Below are 24,852 nucleotides of genomic sequence, written 5' to 3'. Positions count from 1 at the left end.
AATTCTGTGTTTTACATTCCCAAGATTATGCCCAGCTGTATTTTTCAGTGCAGTGTGCAATGGAGCTTTTGGAGTTACATTGACAATGTCTAGTGGTAGTTGCCTCTTGTGTTATTTTAGGTCCATTTTGACAGTTGTCCACCCAATGCAGCCAGTAAATCTAGTCCTAATCCACCATACCGGGGAAAGAGGGGTTCCCAGGCTGCTCTAAGCTCCACTGGTTATAGTTTTTAGTGGTCACACTTCATCTCAGTCAGCGTGGGATTTCTAATTCTATTCTAGATCCTGACTGAGGCAAGGAAGTAGAAACTCCCTAACTTAGTAAGTCTCTGTCCCTGACATCACTGGGCACTGACTGAGCCTTCACAAAGGCCATTTGGAAAATCCTATGAGTGACAGTGTTCTGTTAAAACTCCCATTTTGGAATCCGTAAGGAAATTAGCGGCCAAAAGCTACAAGAACCTAATTCCATCAGTAAGATCATGAGTTAGCATTTGTTATGGAACAGACCAAACCCCTCAAAATATACTAAGGAGGCGGTCTGGATCCTAACTTTTTCTTGTTTTAAAGCTAAGTGTAAGGCATTATGTTCTGAATGTAATTCGATTGGTCAAACTACCAGGTTTGAAACAAAATACTCATTATTCATACACTATAATTAAAATACAGCCAATTTAAAAATAAAAGAAAATAATTGGCTTAACTGTAACTCTATCGAAATGCATAGGAAAATATTATATATCAGCCACTACTAATAAACCGTTCCAATATAGTAATATCTTACAAAGACACCTTTAGCAAAGGCAAATTCAGTAAAGTAGATTGTACCACATACAATTCTAGCAGCAGGAGGAAAGCCCCAGCTTTTAGCTGTAACAGAGAGAAGAGTAAGAGCTATCACATCCAGCTTCAAGATCCCAGCAACTGCTAATAAAGGCTACAACTAGAAAAACATCCTGGTTTTGTGGGAGTTTGACCCCACCCATTCAGACTGCTTCTATTGTTCCAACTTTAAATAAAAACCCAAGGCCTCATAAGCCATTTATTGGCTTTGGAGCAGACTGTTTGTCACCTCTGTCTCAACCTTTCTTCATAAAAAAGGACAAAATACACCTCTTAAAACCATAGTATCATCACACATCATTGGTCTCATGTGTCAGTAAGCAATAGAATGAACGATTTCTGCAGTCATAATTTTCCACATCACATATTGCACAATAGCCAATGTGCAGGAACTGTAGCTTGATTATGAATGCAAATGCACTTTATTGACAGAATTAATTCTTGACTGATTGCATGATGAACTTGAATGCTTTCAACAGCCATTAATATTTGAACTGATCGATGATCACGTCAGAAGTAACAACATCTGCAATATTTAGAAAAGCAGCTGCAAGTCTCACTCTCAATTTCATTCTAAATAACAGACCCAATATTAATAAAGAAGTGGGAAGGGAGTGGTCAGGCTGTTTTGTGTTTAGGAAATCCAGGAGAATGGCTTCTCTCAGGTTCTGCTGAATATAACTGTTGGATCTGATTACCCTTTCTTGTCTTTATTTCTATGTTGATGCCAGCCAGCATGAGAGTCTGTCTCACTGTGATGTGAGTAGGCTATAGGGCAAGAGGACAGAAGGGAGAGGTAGGTTGGAAAAGCAGGAGAGATGAGGAATGGTGAGGGGAGATTGGATACTGAGGGGAGATGATTGGAATAATGGCTGGCCAGCAAGGGGGTGAAATGTTCAATTGGAGGTGAGATCAGGTGGAAGTCAGGGTAGGGGTGAGGGGGAAGCAGTGGTTCAGGGGGGCATTTAGAAATTGGGTGTTGATTATCTGAGAGGGGAGGCTGGAATGGGTATGGATAAATTGGATGTGAGTGTCACAGGGACAGATATTCAAACAGAGTTTGAGGAAAATGAGTTCAGATGCGTCAGGACAGACAGTAGGGTATGGGAGAAGATCAAAAGGTAAGGGGAATATTGGCGGCTGTAGTCAAAAATGCAGAGGAGGAAGGAATTGGAAAGATTAGGTGGGGAGAGGTTAGGGTGGGGAGAGATTGGAAAAGATAGGATGACTCCTATTGGCAGGAATAGAGATTGGATTGAAGAGGAATAGAGGGATGGTGGAGGGGGAGGGTGGAAATGCAATTATAGGGAGAAATGTTGTTAGTGAGCCACAAGCACTTGTTCCTGCTACTCCAACCCCACAATATTGATGGTACAACATTTATCTCTTCCACATAGCAGTCTTTATCTCCCTTTAACTGCTGGGTTTCCCAAAGCTCAGGAAACCTAGCTGCGCATTGTTAAACTTAAAATGGAGATACAAATCTGAGGGATGTACCCTCAAGCTGTGAATAGTGTTATTAGCATTCCTTATATCCTACTTTGATTAATTCCAATATAAGCCTACTTAAAAGCTGCTTGGTTTGAGATTTTTGAAACTTTAACATTACATTTGACCCATTTTTGTGAGTTAAAGCTTGTCCCCAGTACGCTCAATATATCTTACCTTAGCAATTACTTCAGCTGTTTCATAAAAATTACGACATTGTGCAACATTTGATCGAGCCAGAAAATCTTCTACTAGTCTTGTGCCAATGTTACGTCCCCTTTACAGAAAACAAACAAAGTTAAACTAAACTTAATCCTAAATCCAAAAGGTAAAAAGAGATATTGCTTTATTAACAGTTAGCAGGAGGAACTCATTGTCAGTTGAAGCAAATAGCTTAAATAACCTCTAAAGGAAGTCAGATAAATAATTGAGAAAAAAAGGGAATAGAAAGATATGATGGGTGGAGACTAGTGTGAGGAATATACATCTGTCTGAACAAGTTAGGCTAATAGTCTTTTTCACTGTGATACATTTCATATTATCTTTAGTAAATTAAGTAAATTACAATAAATATTAAGAAGCTACAATTTATCATGGTTTTAATTAGCAATAAAATCAACTGTAATGACTTCCCTGACGATTGACATCCCAAATTCCCTTCTAACCATACTTTCTATTGCATTTACTTTAGATAAAGGAATTTTGTTGGTTGCATTGCTGATTGGTTGCAGGAACCTCAGCAAAAGTATCTCTCTTAATTTGTTTATGAGATGTTGATATCACTAGATAGGCTAACATTTATTGTCTGTCCTTAATTGCCCTGGAGATGGTGAGCTGTCTTCCAGAACTTCTGCAGTCCATGGTGTATAGGTACGCTCCAAGGGTGCATGAAGGGGTTTCCAGGACTATGACCCAGTGACACTGAAGGAATGGTGATATACCTCCAAGTCACAATGGTGTGTGGCTTAGAGGGGATCTCATATTTGCTGACGTCCCCACGTATCTGCCACCCTTGTCCTTATAGATGTATTTATATATCTGAGAATTCAGTAAATGATCAGCAAAGTTTATGAACCAAACAATCCAATTGGGAGATTTTTAGAAGAAATTCTGGATGGATTCTTTTTCAACTGCCTATGCTGCTTCAACCCTTCTCCCTTTGCCTGTCAAGCCAATCCTCTTCCTTTTACCACTGACACTAATGCAGAGGCTTTAAGCTCAAAACCAAAAAATTTCAGCCTCTCCATCAGAACAAATAAATGTCTAACTAAAGTCACAAAAGCCATTCTCTATGATTGTGGCTTGTTATTAGTCTTCTTCCTCCAAAACACCCCTTTGATGTTTGACATGTTCAGTCTCCCTCCTTTCCTCTGTATAGTTTCATAGTTTCATAGGTCCCCTACAGTGTGGAAACTGGCCCTTCGGCCCAACAAGTCCACACTGACCCTCAGAGCATCCCACCCAGACCCATCCCCCTATAACCCACCTAACCTACACATCTCTGAACACCATGGGCAATTTAGCATGGCCAATCCACCTAGCCCTGGAAGAACAGTCCACTCTTGCCTTTGCAATCACATCAGCGTAAGACCAACAATAGCTTCTATTCACACTGTCATAATATTTTGTCCACAGTATGAGATCAGCTTCCACATGCATTGATGCCACTGTCCCTCACTTATCCCAACACACCCATTGTAAGAACTAGGAAGACCATTTACTGTCATCACCAGTGAATTTGATGGTCTAAATTGACTTTTAGCTCTTCAGTGCCGCTCTAAAATTCTTATTCATGTATTCAAATCAATCCATATTTTGACTGCTTCATACCTGTAAAACTCTCTTGTCCTACAACAGCACACCCACCATGGTGACCATGCCTTAAGATGTGGTCTTTGTTCTACCTTCCCCCTACTATGCCTTCAAGCACCAAAGTTTCATTCTCTGAATGTCTTTCCTTAAATTTCTCTCCCTTTAAAATGAAATCTAGATAATTTCTAATCAACCTGTTTGGAGATGTTATGGCACTCCTCTGGAGCAGGTAGGACTTGAACCCAGGCCTCCTGACTCAGAGTTGAAATGAAATTTATATTAATACTCCTCTGTCGGTTACTTTTGTGAAGATAGAAGATATTGCAGGTACTGGGTCAGTGCTGCTATTACAACAGGGATATAAAAGCACTACATTGGCATCAAAAGCAATTTTGAGCCTTACAATTACACATTACTGTAGGACAGTGAGTTGCCAACAAATTTACTGCCTCATTTTTCAAATGTTAATGTCTACCAAGTGGCCTGAGCTCCACACCCACAGAACTATCCTAAATGGTCTTTCTCGGGGAAATCTAAAATCCTGTATTCAGTATACAATATTTCAGCTGTGTTCAAATTTCATTCAGTGACTGCAGCAATAAAATCCCTTTAGTGCACCTCAGCTTTCCTCTTCTTAGGAGCGCGGCCAACTTTCCACTTTTGTATGGCTACAAGTGACTTGTTTTTGGTTTTATCTTTTGCCAGTTGGTTACTTACACTCTGTAATTTACTAGTTCCTGCCAGCTACAGAAAATAACTTTAATGGTAAGCATGTGGGTTCAATGTTGTTTCGGTAGGGGCTGTTATCTCTCATTGAGAGGAAAAATTCAGCTTCTAATATTTCCTGTAAATTGCATCACACAGATATTATATGAATAGCATACAGGAAATTCCTTTTACTACCCAGAAAAATGATATAAACACAAGTTCACTTAGTGGTCTTACTCTCACTGATGATTTATTGCAACAAAATAATAACAAGCGAAAGGTTAAAACCTCAAACTGAGCAATTACAGTTGGTGAAATATTTCACTGACGACTTAAAAGATGTGCTCCATTTTAATTAGAACACAGCTAAAAAGAGTGAACATAACATGAATGGACGTTGCAAGTTCAGTTTTATCCTGCCACTTTGAGCATGATGGTTTTTATTTTATACAAAATGACATTAGTTCTGTACTTGCACACTCATAGCTAGCATTCTAAAAATTAATTCATGCGATGTGGGCATCACTGGTTCGGCCAGCATTTATTGTCCATCCCTAGTTGCCCTTGAGAAGGTGATGGTGAGCAGCCATCTTGAATCACTGCAGACCATGAGCTGTAGGTGGACATATAATGCCATTAAGGTGGGGTTTCTAGATTTTGACCCACTAAGACTGAAGGAATGGCGATATATTTCTGAATCAGGATGGTGAGTGGCTTGGTGGGGAACTTTCAGGTGGTAGTGTTCCAATGTACCAGCTGCGCTCATCCTTCTCGATGGAAATGGTCATAGGTTTGGAAGATGCTATCTAAGGAGCCTTCATGAATTTCTGCAATGCATCTTGTAGATGGTACACACTGTGCTGCTGAATATCTGTGACGCAGGAAGCAGAAGTTTGTAGAACTGATACTAGTCAGGCAGGTGGCTTTGAATTGGATATTGTCAAGTGTTGTTGAAGCTACACTAAACCAGGCAAGTGTGGTATATTCCATCACACTCCTGACTTGTATCTTGTAGATAGTGGAAAGATCTAAGGAGTCAGGAAGTGAGTTGATCACTGCTGTATTCCTAGCCTCTGACCTATCTTGTAGCCACTGTGTTTATGTGGTGAATCCAGTTGAGTTTCTGGTCAATGGTAATACCCAGAATGTTAATAGTGGGTGATTCAGTAATGGTAACATCATTGACTGTCAAGGAACAAGAGTTAGATTCTCTCTTGCTGAAGATGGTCATTGCCTGGCGTGTGTAGCGAAAATGTTACTTGCCATTTTTCAGCACAAGCCTGGATATTGTCTAGGTCTTGCTGCATTTGGACATAGAATGTTTCAGAATTTGAGTAGTCATGAATAGTGCTGAACATTGTGGAGCCATCAGTGAACATTCCCACTTCTGACCTTATAATAGAAACATAGACATAGAAACAGGGAGAACAGAAGCAGGACTGGGTCATTTAGCCCTTCAAACCTTCTTTGCTGTTCAATATTATCCTAGCTCATTGTTCAACTCAGTACCCTGTTCTCACTTTTTCCCCGTACCCTTTGAACCCTTAGGCCTTAGGAACTATATATAATATGTTCATGAAAACAATTAATATTTCAGCCTCAACTGCTTTCTGTGGCAGAAAATTCCATAGGTTCACCACCCTTTGAATGAAGAAATTTCTCCCCTTCTCAGTCCTAAATGGCCTACCTTGTATCCTTAATCTGTGGCCTATGGTTCTTTACTTCCTGGTCCTTCCTGCTTTTGACCTGTCTAGTCCTGTTCGAATTTTATATGTTTCTATGAGATCACCACTCATTCTTCTAAAGTTAGACGAAAATATTTCTAACTGATCCAGTCTCTGTCCATACATCAGTCCTGCCACATAAGGAATCAGCCTGGCAAACCTTTATTACACTTCCTCCGTAGCTAGACACCCTTCCTCAGATAAGCAGATGAAAACGCACAACATAGTCCAGGAGTGGTCTCACCAAGGCCCTGTAAATTTGCAGCAAGACTTCCTTGCTCTTGTACTCAAATCCTCTCGCTAGGAAGGTCAACGTACTATTTACCTTCTTCACTTACTGCTGCACCAGCCTGCTTTCTTTCAGCAATTGTAAACAATGGCACCCAGGTCTTGTTGCATCTACCCCTTTTTCTAATCTATTACTACTCAGATTATAATCTGCCTTCCTGTTTGTGTGACCAAAATGGATAACCTCATATTTAGATACATTATACTTAATCTGCTATGGATTATCCCATTTAGTCAACATGCCCAAATCACACTAAATCATCTCTACATCCTCCTTTCAGTTCACCCTCCCACCCAGGTTTAAGTCATATGCAAATTTAAAGATATTTAGTTCTCTCATCAGACTATTAACATATATTATATAGATATATCATGAATAGCTGGGGTCCAAGCACTGTTTCCTCTAATACCCCATAGTCACTGCCTGCCACTTGGTAAAAGACTTATTTATTCCTACTCAGTTTCCTGTCTGCAATCCAGTTCTGCATCTTTGTCAGCACACTGCTCCTAATCCCAAGTGTTTTAATTTTACATGCTAATCTCTTTTGAGGACCTTATCAAAAGCTTTCTGAAAGCCCATGTGAACTGTATCCACTGGTTTCCCCTTATCAGTTCTAATTATTACGTTTTCAAAATATTCCAGTCAATCTATTGAGCACAATTTCCCTTTTGTAAATCCATGCTGACTCTATTTGGTCATGCCAATGTTTTCCAAGTGCCAACTATTAAATCTTTTATAATGGACCCTAACATTTTGCCTACTGCCAATGTCAGACTAATCAGTCTATAATTTCCCATTTTCTCTCTACCTCCTTTTTGAAATGTGGGGTTATATTAGCTACCCTCCAATCCATAGGAACTGTTCCAGAGTCTATATAATCTTGAAAGATGACCATCAATGTATCCATTATTTCGAATACTACTTCATTAAGTATTCTAGGATGTAGATTTTCAACTGGCGATTTATCAGCTTTTATTGCCATCAACTTCCCCAACACATTTTGCCTGTTAATATTGATTTTCTTCAGCTCCTCCCTTTCACAAGACCCTGCAATTTTTGGGATGTTATTTGTGTCCTCCTTTCTGAAAAAAGAGCCAAAATATGTAACTCAAACAAAAATAGAAATTGCTGGAGAAACTCAGGCGATCTGGCAGCCTCTGTGGGAGCAGAGTTGACATTTCAAGTCTGGAGCTTCATCATCAGAACAAAATATGCAGTTAATGGGTCTACCATCTCGTTGTCCCCCATTTTAACATTTCCAGTTTCTGACTACATTTGAGACCTACATTTGCCTTCCCTAGAGCTTTTGCTCTTTACATACCTGTAGAATATTTTATAATCAGTTTGTACAATCCCCACAAGCTTACTCTCCTACTCTATTTTCCCTTTCTTAATTAATCCCTTTGTCCTCCTTTGCTGACATTTAAATTGCTCCCAATGTTCAGCACTGCTGCTTTTTATTACACCAATGTATTTTTATGCCATTGAATATAATACTATACATATTTTCCTTGTTAGCCATGATTGGACCAACTTTCACATTTTCTTTTGTGCCAGACAGGATGAACAATTTTGCAATCATCCATGTTCTTTCTCAATGTTTGTCATTGCGTATCCACTCTCATCTATTTAAGTAACATTTTAAAAATTTATCATAGACAGCTTATGCCTCATACCATCATAGTTTCGTTTATTTAGATTCAGGACCCTCCTCTCAGAAATAATTACATCATTCTCCATCTTTATAAAGAATTCTATCATATTATGGTCACTTTTCACCATGAGGTCTTGTATAGCTAGATTGCCAATTATTCATTTCTGATTGCACAATACCTAGTCTATGATGGCCTGTTCTCTAGTTGGTTCCTCAATATATCAATCCAGAAAATATAATTACTCCAATTTAAGAGTTAAAAAAACCCTTAAATTGGCAAGTTTTAACAGAAGGTTTCAGCTTCCAGGAGAATCTGTGAAAATTTCATTAATGCCTTTTTAGATTAGTGGAAAACTGTGAAAATGAAATTTTGAAATTGGAATTCATAAGAGGCAGAATTATTTCTGGAATTATTGATGAAACCTTATCTGGTTCCTTACTGTCCAAGGAAGATTTAATTTTGGAGAAAGCTTTTGAAACCATACTGGAAGCGGAAACCAGAAAGTTACAAAGATTTGAAGAATTCAATACCAACATTACCTCACAAGAGCAATAGATGACTAGACAACACAGAGAATAAGACAAACGTTAACCATTGCCAACTAATGCTACATTTACAAAATTGTCAATCACTCCCAGAAGAAGTAGTAAGACATGGTTTCAGAACAATGGAAATATTGATGGCCATACATAAAATAAAGTAGAATACTCACCCATTAGAAAATACACCTGTATCTGATTAGTTACCTCCATTGTGGTAGATACCTGAGAAATTCCTAAGGGAACTAATTCTTTCAGATAAACAGAAGAGTAGGAAATTGACTACATCATTGAACATGCTCGAATTTGGTAACTGATACAGGAACAAATAATACTATGTTAATAGACAGTTACCATGGGCTGAATCCTAAGGGTTTTCTTTTGTTAATTTTGAGTTGCATTGAATTTTTTGGAAGAATTCACACTGCAAGGTCCAGTGAGATTTCTCACCATATCTTACCAAGCATGCCTCATTAATTACCTGCTCCATCCCTATGACACCACTCACATTCAATTCAATCCCAATCTTACTATGCCCTGTTCCCAGAACAACTTGCAATTCATGGAATATCTGATGAAAGACTGGCATCACTTGTGCCTGTGCCACCTTTGAAAGGCTGCTGTGCACCTGGACAAGTGTGGGCAACGTGACATTATACCTCACTGGCAGCATAACAGCACAGCAGGAACAAAGCTGTGTTGACTGTGGCGTATAGCTTGCATGGATGACACTCCTTTACACATGCAACATCATTTTCTCACCTTAGTCATCTTTCAACCACCAGGCAACACAGTACACCCATCCTTAGCTACATCGCGTGTAGCCTCTCTAAGTCAGTGGCCCTCTGTCTCCAGTGCCTACGGTAGACCTGCATTTTGTCATTGCCCAATAGGGGGACAAAACTTACAGACAAGCAATCAAAAATTCCAAAGATGGATTTTTATTTACAGTCAACAAGAGTGAGCAAACAACAGACATTCCAAAAAAATCTCAATACAACTTGGACATAGCTGATAAAATGTAAGATTCAGCTCATAGCTCTACACCAGGGCAAGTGATTCTTAAGAAATACATTCTATGATGCTTAAAAATATCTCACCGTGGGTGAATCCTCCATTCTGCAGAAAAATAATGCCCTCTTAAAGATTAATTCTATAAAAAATTGCAAATCCGCTTTCTCAACCAGTGTTTTACATGAAGCACATATAGATACGCGTACGATGCAATTCTAACTGCATTCTCTTCAAGTGTAAATGGGACATTTTTGCACAATTTTTTTTTAACATGGGCACTTTACTGACCAAATATCAGTTGGTTTCTCAGACAACAGTGTGGAGCTGAAAGAACACAGCAGGCCAGGCAGCATCAGAGGAGCAGAAAAGTTGACATTTTGGGTCGGCACCCTTCTTCAGAAATGGGGAGAGGGAAGGGAGCTGGGAAATAAATAGAGAGAGGAGGGGTGGGCTGGGGAAGGTAGGTGGGATGGTGACAGATGAATGCAGGTAGGGAGTGGTGGGGATTGGTCAGTGGGATGTGTGGGACGGATAGGTGGGAGAGAAGATGGACAAGTTGTGTCCAGTCAAGGAGGCGGGAATGAGAGGGATGGTTTGACGTGGGATGAGGCCAGAGATGGGGAGATTTTAAAACTGGTGAATGCTATGGTTAGGCCACCGGGCTGTAGGGTCCAAAGGTGGAATATGAGGTGCTGCTCCTCCAGTTTGTGGGTGATGTCATTGTGGCACTGGAGGAAGCCCAGGACAGACACATCACCCAGGGAGTGAGAGGGGGAGTTAAAATTGTTAGCAACCAGAAGGTGCTGTTGTTCGTCACGTACAGTGCACAGTTGCTGTATGAAATGGTTTCCGAGTCTACACTTGGTCTCACCGATGTAGAGGAGGCCACATCGGGATCAACAGATATAGTAGACCAGGTTAGCGAATGTCAGGTGAACCCCTGCCAGATATGAAAGTTTGGCTTTGGGTCTTGAATGGAGGTGAGGGGGAGGTGTAGGGGCAGGTGTAGCACTTCCTGCGGTTGCGGGGAAAGGTGCCATGGCTGGTGGTTAGTGGGGAGTGTGGAGCAGACAAGGGAGTCATGGAGTGAGCGGTCTCTATGAAAGGAAGATAAGGGTGGGGAGGGAAATATCTCTTAGGTCATGGGGTCAGATTGTAGGTGGCAGAAGTGCCGGAGAATGATACGATGTATGCAGAGGTTGGTGGGATGGTATGTGAGGACAAGGGGGATTCTGTCTTTAGTTTTTGTTGGGGGGAGGGAGTTTGAGGGCAGAAGTGCAGGAAATGCAAGAGATGTGGTTGAGGGCATTTTTGATCACTGGAGGGAGGAAGTTGCATTCCTTGAAATAAGAAGACATCTGGGATTCCAGGAATGGAACACTAAATCTTGGGAGCAGATGTGGCAGAGGCAGAGGAATTGGGAATAAGGGATCACATTCTTGCAGGAGGGTGGGTAACAGGAGGTGTAGTCCAGGTAGCTATGGGAGTCGGTGGGTTTGAAATAGATGTCGGTGTTGAGGCGGTTACCAGAGATGGAGATTTCTCATCCTTGTTTCTTTGATAACGGGTTACCGTGCTATAATTATTACTCACATTTTATCCAACTCTTTGTTGATATCCTCGTCCTTTTCACAGTCTTCACACAACTGTGCTACCAGAGTTCCATATGTGAGAATAAGGAGTTCAGTACTCTGCAGAATAATGATACACTTTAGAAAAGTAATTGGACAGATAGAAAAAGTGTTTTTACATCATAATTAGACCAAATTATATCATGCTACATATCAAATTATTCTATATATATAAAATAAAGAATGATTTTTTTCTCATTGCTCAAGGTGTGGTATGGAAAAGTTTTGCACTTTCAGCATTCAGTTTCAGAATCGGTTACTCAAAGGCTATGTATAGCACAGTCAAATGCTGCTTTCTGCTTTGGAAAGGTCCTTTACGTATACATTAGTCTTTAGAACAAACCTAAATTTTTTACAAACTACTGCTTTTCTGGCATATCTCATTTTATTCCATGACGACAATATAGCTACCTCTCATGCTCTCTATATAAGCAGACTATGGTGCTAAGTATCCAGTTTCCAGGCTAGTTTCTATGCTATTCCAACAAACATTCGCCAAAGACAGAGCAGGAGTAAACAAGAACTGCTGTGGATTTTGTGCCAACTTGCTTTATGAGAAAGGACGAGAATTTTGAACAATGACTCAGCAGCCTGCTCTGCCACATATCCAACTATACCATTTAATTTTGGAAACTGGTCAGACTGATGCAAAGTAAAACAGTACAAATTATAATGGAAGCAAAAGTTTTGGTCAGTTTATACTTTTTTTTTATTTTTGGCAAGGTTTATAAATCATCATGGCCTTGTCAGTGCGAGACATATAGGAATTGTCTATATTTGGAAATAGTAACCATTGTTGACAATACATGAATCCATTTGAGGTATGAGGACTTGATTACATGCTTTACTTTGCACATATGATAACAGGTACCTAACCTGTAGAATAATCATGAATGAATTATTATTTGCGTCAATTTATTAAGCTATTCATTGAACTTTACAGAGGCTTTTGCATGAGTGCTGTGATCGACTTCATAGAACTTTGCTTCGGGCAGGCAATACAGGCAACATTCACACCACACCCTGAAGTCTATGCTGCAAGGTCCAACTTATTATGAGGATTGAGCCTCAGTTGTTTATTGATAGTGGGCCACAGAAACTGTATAATTATACTGTATATCTTTACACCAGTCAGTTCACTGGCTGGGAACAGTGCAGGATTCCTGGCAACTCCTCCACAGAGCTGAACTGGAAATTGTACCTTAGGGTGTAATGGTGATGCTGTTAGGCCTACAGAGAGTAGAAGATATTTGTAGCGGTAAGAAGTGCCTTAAATAAACTAGATTTAAAAAAAACACCTGGAATGAATGGTTTTCTGAGCAGGATTTGAAGGAATTTGGCTAGGCCACTCTATGGGCAGAAGATGCTCAATGCACATTGTGCATATTTGTATTTCCCTATGAAATCCTATGTACAAATTAAAACGAGGCTTCACCCTGAAATAGGCAGACACCTTGGATTCTCATGTGAAGGCCCCAAGTAAAGTGGCAGCATCAACATAAATACTAAGAGTGGGCTGTTAGGTGCTGGACTGCCATTGTGACTCATTACCACCATAATTTCACTATATCCAGGCCATGAAAAATCATCCCCAGAGCTATATATCAGATCCAGAAACGGGTAAAATACTGAGTAAGAGAAAAAATAAGATTGTGTTCCCTGAAGAATTGTGTACAAGGGCACACCTGAATTTTGTGTAACAGATATAAGAACTCCCTGCAAAATAAAACAAATGCTTGCTGTTAATTAATTGATCCAAGTGAACCTATTGCAGATTTCACACATACCATGTGATGTGCTGAACTTGTAGATGATGTAGATGGCAAATGCCAATCCTAAAAGATAAGGAACACAAGACAACAGTTTCTTACTAAAGAACAGTTGCAGTTAGATCCACATTAAACCATTTATTTTGTGACATCAACATGTATTAAATACTGAGCCTAAAGAACGTTGGTGCAAATTATGACAATCTATTTATTCAACAGCAAGGTTTGAGAAATACAAACTACTGCAGTTTGTTCTTTCGAAAATGCATCTGTAATAGAAATGGTTTAGATTTGTTATATTTGGATAAATGTACAAACCAATCATTGAAGGGTAGTCTGCACATTCATTTAGCCATATCACCAACTATATATATAACCTAGATTTTCTGATGGCTAGACAGTCATTATTCCAAAGTAGATGTGAGTTGCACATTGGGACTCTGCGGAATCCCAACTGTAGCAGACTTTGAGGGAATTGCTGGGGATTCTGCTGGGCAATTCTCTTACGCCTGGAACCCTCCAAAAGTAGCCTTTTAAATCAGAGAATTCAAAAGATTCAGTTAAGTCGTGTAAGTAGTTACTCAGAGGTTAGACAATTAAACATCTAATATAACTTCTGAGTAATTATTAAACTGACTTCCCAACCTAATTCTTACAACCCACCCAACTACACCTCCCCCAGACTCCTTACAGCCACCAGACCCTGATCCAATACTCTATGTACTCCCAGCACCCAATAACAACTCACCCCCAGGACCCGAAACCTGCTGCCAGACTTCACACTCCCATTTCTCTACCACCCCTTCCTGCCCTGTGCCCTCCCACTCCCTCCTTTCTTTAGCACCAGACCCAACTCCTTTGCCTGGTGCTAAATACAACAACCCTTTCCTGTGCCCCAGGACCTGACACTCCCTCTTCTTTGCCCACTGAGTTACAGACACACCCTTCCCCTCACTCACCCATCAAATCTGTTGGTCCTGACAATGCTACCTAGGGAAGGGACAACTTCAGCCCACAATGGATCTGATATCTCCCACTGATCCCACCTATGCTAAATATTCCATCACACACCCGGCCTCCTTGCCATCTGGCTCCCTATCCCCTTCCCCTACTACTTAACATTCTACCTACCTAGCATCCCGCTTACCTGAAATCCTACCCACATGGCACTCTACCCCTTGTTACTTAGCATCCTTCACACCTGGCAACCTACATACTGGCAATCTACCCCTACCCTCCTGGTACCTTACTCCCTACTAACCTGGCACTGTATCCTCCTGGCATTCTAACCTCGCATTTATTTATGTACTTATTCTTTCAAATGAGCTGTAAAATGGTTGTGATGCTGGACCTTTAAATCATAGAATTTGACAACAGACAGCTGTGAGAAAGGAGCCATGGTCAGCCTTCCCCAGAATGGTCTGCACCACAAGAGGCCTTTCAGAATAAACGTTACAAAGAAGGAATCGGGTGACAGTCTGTGTGTCATTTGCATTCCTTGGAAAATCCAGCCAGTAGTTTTTGAACAGAAACTTGACAGGTACTTATGGAGAGAAAATCAGGTTTACAATTTGTCTGAACACTGATTACTCTCTGTCCCAAATCACAGTGCAGTATTACAGGAGCATCACATGTGGGAAAGCTTTCAAACAGTTGAATAACCAGAAAAGTGAAGAAAAAGCAAACAGAAAAGTTGCATTTGTTTCTGGGAATAAACAGAAGCTTGCCTTTTGAACAAACAGAAATTTAAATCGATGGATGGTAACATTACCCAGTTCACATCAGTTGGAACCAGGTTTCAATAAAAGCCTGCCTGGCTTGTTGCATCCAATGCTGACCTTGTGAACAATCCTCCTGCTCAATGTTCTCATATTCCTCCTCAGAATGTCCATCCTATTCCCACTTTGCCTGGAGCACTTGAGCAGGGCCCAATGTGCAGGGACAATGGGGCACAGTCTGTCTGGACTATACTGTACAGCACCACCACCTGCCCCTCTCAAACACCTCCACCCCAGAACAATCTATAAATTGAACTCATCTTCAGGAGCCTTATTGTTTCTTGCATGATGGCCCTGTTGGAATAACGAGCTGTGTTGTATTAATGCCTAGCATCAGTCAAAGCATTGCAAAACACTTTCATCAGCCCTGGTTGTAGGTAATAGCCCTTGTCTCCCAGTAGCCATCCTTGTAATGAACCCAGCATTTGGAATAAAACTGAGAGTTATCAAGGAGGTTATTATTAAACTGGAGAGGGTTCAGAAATGATTTACCAGGATGTTGTCGGGAATGGAAGGTTTGAGTTATAAAAATAGGCTGGATGTGCTGGCACTTTTTTTTCACTGGAACATAGGAGGTTGAGAGGTGACCTTATAGAGGTTTATAAAAGCAGAGGGGCAGAGAGAAGCAAAGGTCTTTTCCCTAAGATTGGGAAGTTCAAAACTAGGGACCATATTTTTAAGGTGAGAGGAGAAATACTTAAAAAGGACGAGGGGCAATTCTTTTACACAGAGAGTGGTTTGTGTGGATGAGGGTACAATTACGACTTTAAAAGAAATTTAGACATGAATAGGAAAGATTTGGAGATATATGGGCTAAATGCAGGCAGGTGGGACTAATTTATTTTGGGAACATGGTTGGCATGGACTAGTTGAACTAAAGGGTCTGTTTCCATGCAGTATGACTCTATGATATAGGCAGCACAGAAGCTTCCCGCATATTTAGTTCATACCTCTAAGATGTAGTACCAATTATCACAGATGACCTGTGCATTTACAAAATGGAACCATTTTCTATTGATGAAGCCAGCCACATTCTGATATGGCTCTCTTAATGCGACACGTGTATAGTGTATTGGGCCCTGAACCTGGTGAAAACCAACTATTTCAGCAAAGTCTACAACCCAGGCAGCAGCACTGACCTTCAACACAGAGAAACGAGACGCAGAGCTGTGATCATGCTCATATTGTATTAGCAACAGCCTTGATAGATTTGTGGGCAGGGGTTGTAAGATCCCACACTGGGCCCCAATGGCTCCTTGGAAGCTGACAGTTGCAGAGGATTTAGCACAGCTTCCATCGTGGCAGCCACCAAAAGAGGATGGCCACCTACACCTTCAGGTCACAGATTCTGCTCCAGCAGTTGATGTAGTTCTGTGATGGTGTCATGGGGCATCCTCAGATTGTGGCAGCAATGTACCTCACTTATTTGGAGAAAATGGCATCGAGGACAATATACTCTGGGCCTCTTATACTCCCCTCTCCATCCTATGGGGATATTCAGCTGTGGCTTCTTAATGTGAAAGCTGTTCAGCAGCTTCTGGCTTGAATGACCCTGTGTGAGGAATTTCAGAAACAGAACAGGTCCTTAGGAGTATGACCAGTCAATATCTGCATCATACATATATGGCAGTTTACTGTAATCCTCCATACAGTAGAGCATAGGGAACTCTGACAAGGAGGGCCATAGAATACCTGCAAATGGATTTTTAACAGAGTGCACCTTATCTGATATCAACAATACACTCTGCAGCACCAGTAAAGGAGGAGATTGTAACTGTGGTAGGGTTACTTGTCTCCATCTTCTACTCCACCCGTTACATCACCCAAGAAAGGCAGCATTGCATATAAGAGCATGTTGTCAAATACTCACAATTCAAGCAGCAAGCAGTTCCGTGTCTTTGTGCAGCTTATGATATATTAGTCTTTGTCAATTGTGGCCCTCAGGTGACACTTTAAAAGTTTCCTGTGATCGCTTATGCTTCACAGATATGACTAGGATCTATCGATAGTGGCTAATTAGGTGGCAAAGATTGCTTGTGGCCAGGATTTGTGTTTGACATAGATTATCACTACATGTGTTTCATATACAGAAATCTATGATATCTTATTTTCTTTATCATTATCTGAAATCTTTACTGTGTAAGTGCCAGATGAATGCAATTGCTCCTTGAAAAGCTGCACATCACTCAAAAGCAGAACCTGCCTCTTCAGACAAAAAAGATACACCCTCCCCAATCTCGTTGTGATTGCAGCCAGTCTTCATTTCTATTGCATACTTGTGATCTGCTTAAGGTCAGAAGACAATACAGGTCACACTTCACAGACTGGGTTGTAGATTCAGCCTGGTCATTCAGTTGAAAACTGGAAATCCTCATGTCCCTTTCTTCATCGCATTCCCTGCTGAACCCGTCAGTACTGAGCTTCCCCACATTCCCATTAAACCTTTCATTCAAGTTTTCCTGTCCCAGGCCTGCAGCTTAGTTGTCGAAGCCAGTGTGCAGTTCACTTTCGATGACCTTCCGATGTTACGTGTTGTCTAATGCACTACCTCCCACTTTTATACCTTGAGTCCCAGCCCAACATAATGTCTTGTCTACACTACACAGGATGCTGCCTCCAGTCCCCAGAATTGACTTCCCCAACTTGTCCGCCACAGCACTGGCCTCTGACAACTCCTTTTGACTTTCAGTGAACAGAGCCTTGGACTGACCATTAGTGATTTGGAAAAACAACCCCAACTGATAACTGATCAGAGTCCTGACCAAGCTCAATCTCTATGCAGCTCCCTGACTGATTTACCACCAATTCTCTGACTTGTTGCCCTGGACCTGCAGGACTAATAATGGCCAACTTCCTGGAAACCTTGACCCTGAACAACTCAAGCAGCCAATTAACCATGTGCAGGCCCCCAGATTGAGATTGAATGATGACCTAGGCTGATTGAGGCAGGACCCCCTCATTTTTTTTTATTCATTCACAGGATGAGGGTGTTGCTGGCTAGGCCAGCATTTATTGCCCATCCCTAACTGCTCAGAGTTAAGACCAACAATATGATTCCAAATCGCCTTGTAGGCCAGACCGGATAAGGATGGCAGTTTCCTTCCCTAAAGGATGTTGGTGAACCAGATGACAATCGACAATAGATTCATGGTTATCCTTAGATTCTTAATTCCAAATTTTTTATTGAATTCAAATTCCACCATCTGCTGAGGTGGGATTCAAACCCAGGTCTCCAGGATATTACCTGGGTCTCTGGATTAACAGTCCAATGATAATACCAGAAGACTGTTGGCTCCCCTCAAGACTGATGACTGTCCTCCATGACTGGACTGAGGACTACTCCGCTTAAATTTTGAGACGTGGCCATTCAGTTGAAACACATACAGTATATTTGCTGCATAAGTTTTTGGCACATGCTGCAGGTACGACATTGACATAGCACTGTGCCATACAGCATCATGACTGCCTTCTTTACTGATCATTGCTGGCAAATGCAACAAACTGTCTGGTTTTGTGTCTGTGCTAAAAGGCAATGCAAGTCAGAGGATCTCTGAGAGTGTATATTCTGAATGAGTCAGCAATGCACAAAAAGGCAAGGCAGAGATGCAGTGAGATTTCAATTAAGTGCAAAGTGAGTGAATGCTCGGAGTGAGCAATCTAAGAACCCTAAGATGCACTCTGTTCCAATCCATGAGGTGGGTTCCTATTCTTGTCACAAAGTGGTCTGGCAGTAGCATTGCAATGAAAACTGCCAGTGTGCTCCAAAGTGGAGCATAGAAGCAGTGAATTGTAGTATAACTGAATTGGTGATTTGCCATGAGGATATAGTGAGGCTGATACATGGCCAGTGTAAACCTCTGTGGATAAAGGTTGCAGCCCAGAGGAGCAAGTGGCAACCTGCTCAGACTTTCATTGTTGGAAATTGTCACCATGAAGTTTCTCTCCATGGCCTGGAAAAGTAACAAGCTGCAAATAAAAGAAGCAATAATCAGACATTAATGCATGAAAATATGTCTCTCACCACTCACTAGCGAGGTTATCATCTTGCCGTTTAATCCTTAGGTGAAAAATCAATCATTTTCTCTCAATGTCAAGAACCTCCTTTTTCTGAAGGCGTGATACTTTCCCAATTGACTTGCCATTGCTGACAATGGTCAGGGACTGAAAAGGTTCAACCTTTTGTGCTGAAGACACAGTTGGATGACAGGTGGGGCAAGCAATTGGTGAGCTGAAGCTGCCAAATACCCATTCTGACTGACAGATCAGAAATTGTATTCTCTGGTTTCTTGGAGAAGAGGATTGGATGTGACACATAATTTCCTTTTATGTTCATTTGTGGAATGTGGACATTGCTGTTTAGGTCATTATCTATTGCCCATCCCTAACTGCCCAGAGATTAAGAGCAAACTACATTTCTGTTGGTTTGGCGTCACACCTACATCAGACTGGATTAGGGTGGCAGACTTCCTTCTCTAAATCAAAATCAGATGGGTTTTTACAACAATCAAAAGTGGTTATATGCAACTCATTAGGCCAGCTCTCTATTCCAGACATTTACAGAATTCAAAGTTTGAGTTCATGTCTGGATTACTGGTAGAGTGACATTAACACTACACACCATGTCCCTCATATATGACATGGTATCAAGAGACTTTTTACTGCATTAATAATCAGAAGAGAAAAAAATCAGGCAAATTGTGTTCATGAAAATGCGAGGAAATTAAGGCAGTTTTCACTCAATCGGGAAATTCTGAAGTCCGCTTTTAAAAATTGAATGAAAATTTGTAAAACTTCTTGTTAAAATTGAATGTAAAAATTGGATGAAAATTTGTAAAAATTTCTTGATTCTAAATTTTTCATTCCCATTGTGTTTTCCCAACTATGTCACCCAATATTTTGTGATTAATTAGCACATGTAATATGTGTGTGTACTCCAATTTCTTGTTTTATAGTTTGATTGGAATTGGATGCATTCCATGATGCAGGACGTTAAAATACTTGTGACATGTTAAGATAGATTTAAGTTATGGAACAGAAGTCCATGGAAGGAAAAGGAAACTCATTTTCTATGATCAGCTGTCATCTATGCTTTGTACATGTTTCTCAGCACTGTACCCTACTTGGTCAGGAAAGGAGTACAAAGGACTTACAACTGCTCTTTTAGCTTCACTCGTTTAGAGTCATGGAGTCACAGAGATGTGCAGACCTTTCGGTCCAACTCATCCGTGCTGACCGGATATCCTAAATTAATCTAGTCCCATTTGCCAGTATTTGGCCCATATCCCTCTAAACCCTTCCTATTCATGTACCCATCCAAATGCCTTTTAAATGTTGTAATTGTACCAGCCTCCACCACTTCCTTTGGCAGTTCATTCCATATATACACCACCCTCTGCGTGAAAAAGTTTCCCCTTAGGTCCTTTTTAAATCTTTCCCCTCTCACCTTAAATCTATGCTTTCTAGTTTTGGACTCCCCTGCCCTGGAGTAAAGACATTGACTATTCCCCCTTTCCATGCCCCTCATGATTTTATAAACATTTATAAGGTCAGCCCTCAGCCTCCGACACTCCAAAGAAAATAGCCCTAGCCTATTCCGCCTCTGCCCATAGCTCAAAACCTCTAACACAGGCAACATCCTTGTAAATCTTTTCTGAACCCTTTCAAGTTTAACAAGGAGACCAGAATTAAACGCAATATTCCAAAAGTGATCTAACCAATGTCCTGTACAGTCACAACAGGCTTTCACCTGAAAGGTGTTTCTAATGGAGCTGGCATTAGTCCCACCTATACCCACATTCTTGTGGCATGTGCGTAACATTCTTTTCCCCTATCCTACTCAGGTCTCCTCCCTCCCATGTGTTTTGAATTTGGGAATGTTTCCTGCATGATGCCCCTACTTTCCATATGCTGCCTCTTTTGCTCCCCACCCCAAAGGGAATGTTTCATCTGTGACCGTGACTCACTCCTAAAGCACACCAACATGCTCTTCCTCATTCACTGCCCCTTCCCATGTAAACGCAGGAGACACCTACCCTTTTACCTGCTCCCTTGTCTTTCATCCAAGACCTCAAACACTCCTCCTAAAAGAAACAATGATTTACTTGTACTTTTCTTCAATTTACTATAATGATTCACTTCTGTCAATGTTGTCTCCCCTGTGCTGAGGAACACTGATATTTGGATCACAAACGTGGCCGTAAGCTTTTGGTCACTGGTCAGTTTATTCCTTGCCTGAACCTATTCTGACTATTTTGCCTTTGATTTCCTACATTGTCTGATAGTAATTTGATTAAATCTCCAAGACAGGCCAAATCTTTCAATTATCTCCTTATAGACACAACATTGACTTCAACAATTTCAGATAATAACTATCACTCCCATTTTCCAGACAGCACCTTAAGGTAATAATTCTAATTTTTTCAATTGCACTTTGCTGGAACAATTGTTATTTTATTACTTGTCCTGTTATCTTTCTCCTTTTCTGTGCACCAATTTTCCCTTTGTCATTTAATTTCTCCTACTTTCCACTGTATCATACAAATTAGGAGCAGGAGTAGGTCACATACATCTTATATGTTTTCTTCCCCTCCGCACATTCTCTGCCACTATAATTATTTAAAGTTGTTAGATCTCTAACTATGTGCATTTCCAAAGAAAGGTCATGAAGTGCAAATTCTGCTTATCCCTCCGCAGATGCTGCCAGATCTGCTCCATATTTCCAGCATTTTCTATTTATGATTCTGATTTCAAATATCCACGATGTTTTGTTTTTAACAAAAGACAACGAAATTGAGAAATGGAAGTATGCATATTATGCCAAATGAATACAAGAGCAATTATACAATCTATTGCCTCTTGGGAGTGCATTTCAGGAAATTGTATAAATAGCTTATGATTTACTAACTCTGCAGAAATGCCACTATGAGATACATACATTGAAAGAAAACGTGAAATTGAGACTTTTCCAAACGTCTTTTTCATCCCTTTAAGAGTTATTATCTCTGGCAACAGCAGCAGATGATGCTACCGTGAGCATTGGTTATCTCTTTGTAACTTTGTTTCATTGTTTTTTTTCCTAAATTTTCCAAACACGCAACTAAAGACACTATTGATAAGACCAATTGAATGGCAGCATATTGAGTAGTATGGTAGTAATGACACTGGATACATATTTCGGAGAGCCATTGTCATGTTCTCATTTCGTGAATTCAAATCCCACCATGGCCAATGGGCAAATGTGAATCCAATAAAATCTAGAATTAAAAGTTCATCTGATCATGGCTCTTAATCCACTGTCAAATATTACAAAAACCCAATCTGGGCTACTTATGTTCATTAGGGAAGGAAACCTGTCATTCTTACCTAGTCTGACTCACAACAAAATAGTTGACTCTTAACTATCCTCTGAAATGGATGAGTAATCTGATCAGTTTGAGGGCTATTATAGATGGGCAACAAATCCTGACCTTGCTAGTGACTCCATAGCCCCCTGCCTGAATTTCAAAAAGTGCCAAGACCTTTCAAGCACTTGTGCTTCAATCAAACCACCTCCTACTGTTCTAAACTCCAGCAGATAAAAACATAGCACATTCAACCTTTCCTCATAAGACAACATATCCATCTGAGGTAATAGTCTATTAAACATTCGCTGAACTGCTCTCAGCAAGTTTACATCCTTCCTTAAATAAGGAGGCCAACATTGTACATAGTACACCAGATATAGTCTCATCAATGAGCTGTATAACAAAATCTTCCCTACTTTTGGATTCAATTCTCCGTACAATAAAAAATAAATTCTATTCTTTATATTAATTACTCACTGTACCTGCATACTAACCTTTGTGATTCATGTATAATGATATGCAGAATTCTCTGCAGCTCAGAGTCCAGAAATTTCTCAACATTAAAGTAGTCTACTTCATTTTTGTTCTTCCTGCCAAAATGGACAATCTCACATTTTCCGACTTAATGCTCCATTTGGCAGATCTTTGCCTACTGATTTAACATTTTGTAGCCTCCTTATGTACATTAGTTCTTCAGAACATACTTTCCTACTTATAAATGAGTCATCAGAAAATTTGGCAAATCATCAAAGTCATTTATATAATTCGTACGCAGTTGAGGTCCCAGCACTGATCCTTTAAGCACCACTTATTACAGTTTGCCAACCAGAAAAAGGCCCATTATACTTACTTCATGTTTTTGGTTAGCCAGCCAATCTATTATTCATGTTAACCCCCTATACTATTTGATTTTTAAATTCCATAATAACCTTTTATGCAACACTTTAAACCAAACCTGTTCTTCGTAAGTGAGTCAGTTAGGCCTTTTCTGTTAAGAGATTATGAATAGAACCAGTTTCACTGAAGACTGAATGCTATCAGTTAGTGCATGTGAAATTTTCTTTTTGTACAAATCTAATGTTGTTGGTTATTTTGAATTGCATCTATCTAAAATCTTACAGTTTAAATTTTGAAGTTTACAGCCTTAAGTGAGGTTTTAATTAGGCCTCCAGTGGAGGAGCAGTTGGGTTTAATTAATCAGCAAAGCTGCCCAAAACAGTTCCTCTGGAAATTGGTAAGATAGGCCTTTTTTCATTAGGTCAAGATAAAACTAGCCAAGCTAGTGTGATTTAGCACTTGAGTGTGACTTATTTTAGACTACGGAAGTTAGGTGATTACTAGAGTGAGGAGAAGAAGAGAAAGAAGTGCTTCAGTGCTTTTGTTTTGTCTTTTCAAACTTCCATGAGTTAATCTTATTTTGAAATGGGAGAAGCTGCTAGTTATTTGGTGAATATCTAGTAAATGACGAATGTTTATTGCATTCCCAATGTTCCACATAGAATGGCAACTGGTGGTAAAGTTAATAAAATTGATAAAGCCATAAACAAATGTAGAATTGAATAAAATAATTTAGTCAATTAGAACACAATGTGGATGGCAGGATGAGTGATATGTCATAGTTGCAGCATATGGGAGCTTCTGCATGTCAGTTTGATCCAGAGCAATCATAGCTGCTCTAAGTGTTTGAGTTCAGGCATGTTCAGCTCAGCTTTATGGAGGATGTGCTGCAAATGCTGCAATTCATCCACATACACTTTGGTAAAATCAGATGAACAAAGGCAGCCTCGGTGACAAGTTCACATTATGTTTTCAGGATAATGCTTAGAACATGTCCTGGAGTCTAGCAGAGAACAGGCTATACTAGATCTTGTGTTGTGCAATGAGATAAGATTAATTCATGTTCTCACAGTGAAGGCACCCCTAGGTAGCACGGGCCATATTGTGATTGAATTTTACACTCAGATTCAGAGAGAAAAAAGTGAGCCTGAGACTATTTTTTAAAACATAAATCAGGGCAATTATGATGGTGTGAAAATAGATCCATCTAAAGTGAATTGGCAAACTTGGTGGAAGGATAGATCAATGGAGAAGCAGTGGCAGACATTTAAGTGGATATTTCAGATGCATTGCAATGAGTAAGAAAAGTTCCAAGGGGTGGACCTAAAGCTTTTGGTTAACTAGAACGGTTAATGGTAGCATCAAACCTAAAGAAACAGCATACAATTGTATAAAGATGGGTGGCAAGTCAAGAGATTGGAC

General features: G+C 40.2%; 1 protein-coding gene across 3 annotated transcripts in view; it reads right to left on the bottom strand.

The window, feature by feature from the left end:
• Window positions 1-24,852, bottom strand: part of LOC109922841 (trafficking protein particle complex subunit 3-like) — a 39,660-nt gene that overhangs the window by 10,760 nt on the left and 4,048 nt on the right. Inside the window, exons 2-4 of one of the 3 annotated variants that reach the window (XM_048597264.1) lie at window positions 13,491-13,538; window positions 11,666-11,763; window positions 2,509-2,608 (exon numbers count right to left, since the gene is read on the bottom strand). In XM_048597264.1, the coding sequence (XP_048453221.1) occupies window positions 2,509-2,608; window positions 11,666-11,763; window positions 13,491-13,538 (246 nt within the window). Of the gene's footprint in view, window positions 1-2,508; window positions 2,609-11,665; window positions 11,764-12,114; window positions 12,209-13,490; window positions 13,539-24,852 lie in introns of those variants that run through there. The other 2 variants (XM_048597266.1, XM_048597265.1) reach the window with 2 other exon arrangements.

The sequence above is a fragment of the Rhincodon typus genome, chromosome 5 (assembly GCF_021869965.1).
Source record: "Rhincodon typus isolate 14 chromosome 5, sRhiTyp1.1, whole genome shotgun sequence".
Lineage (NCBI taxonomy): Eukaryota > Metazoa > Chordata > Chondrichthyes > Orectolobiformes > Rhincodontidae > Rhincodon > Rhincodon typus.
This window is presented reverse-complemented; position numbering and strand designations above follow the sequence as displayed.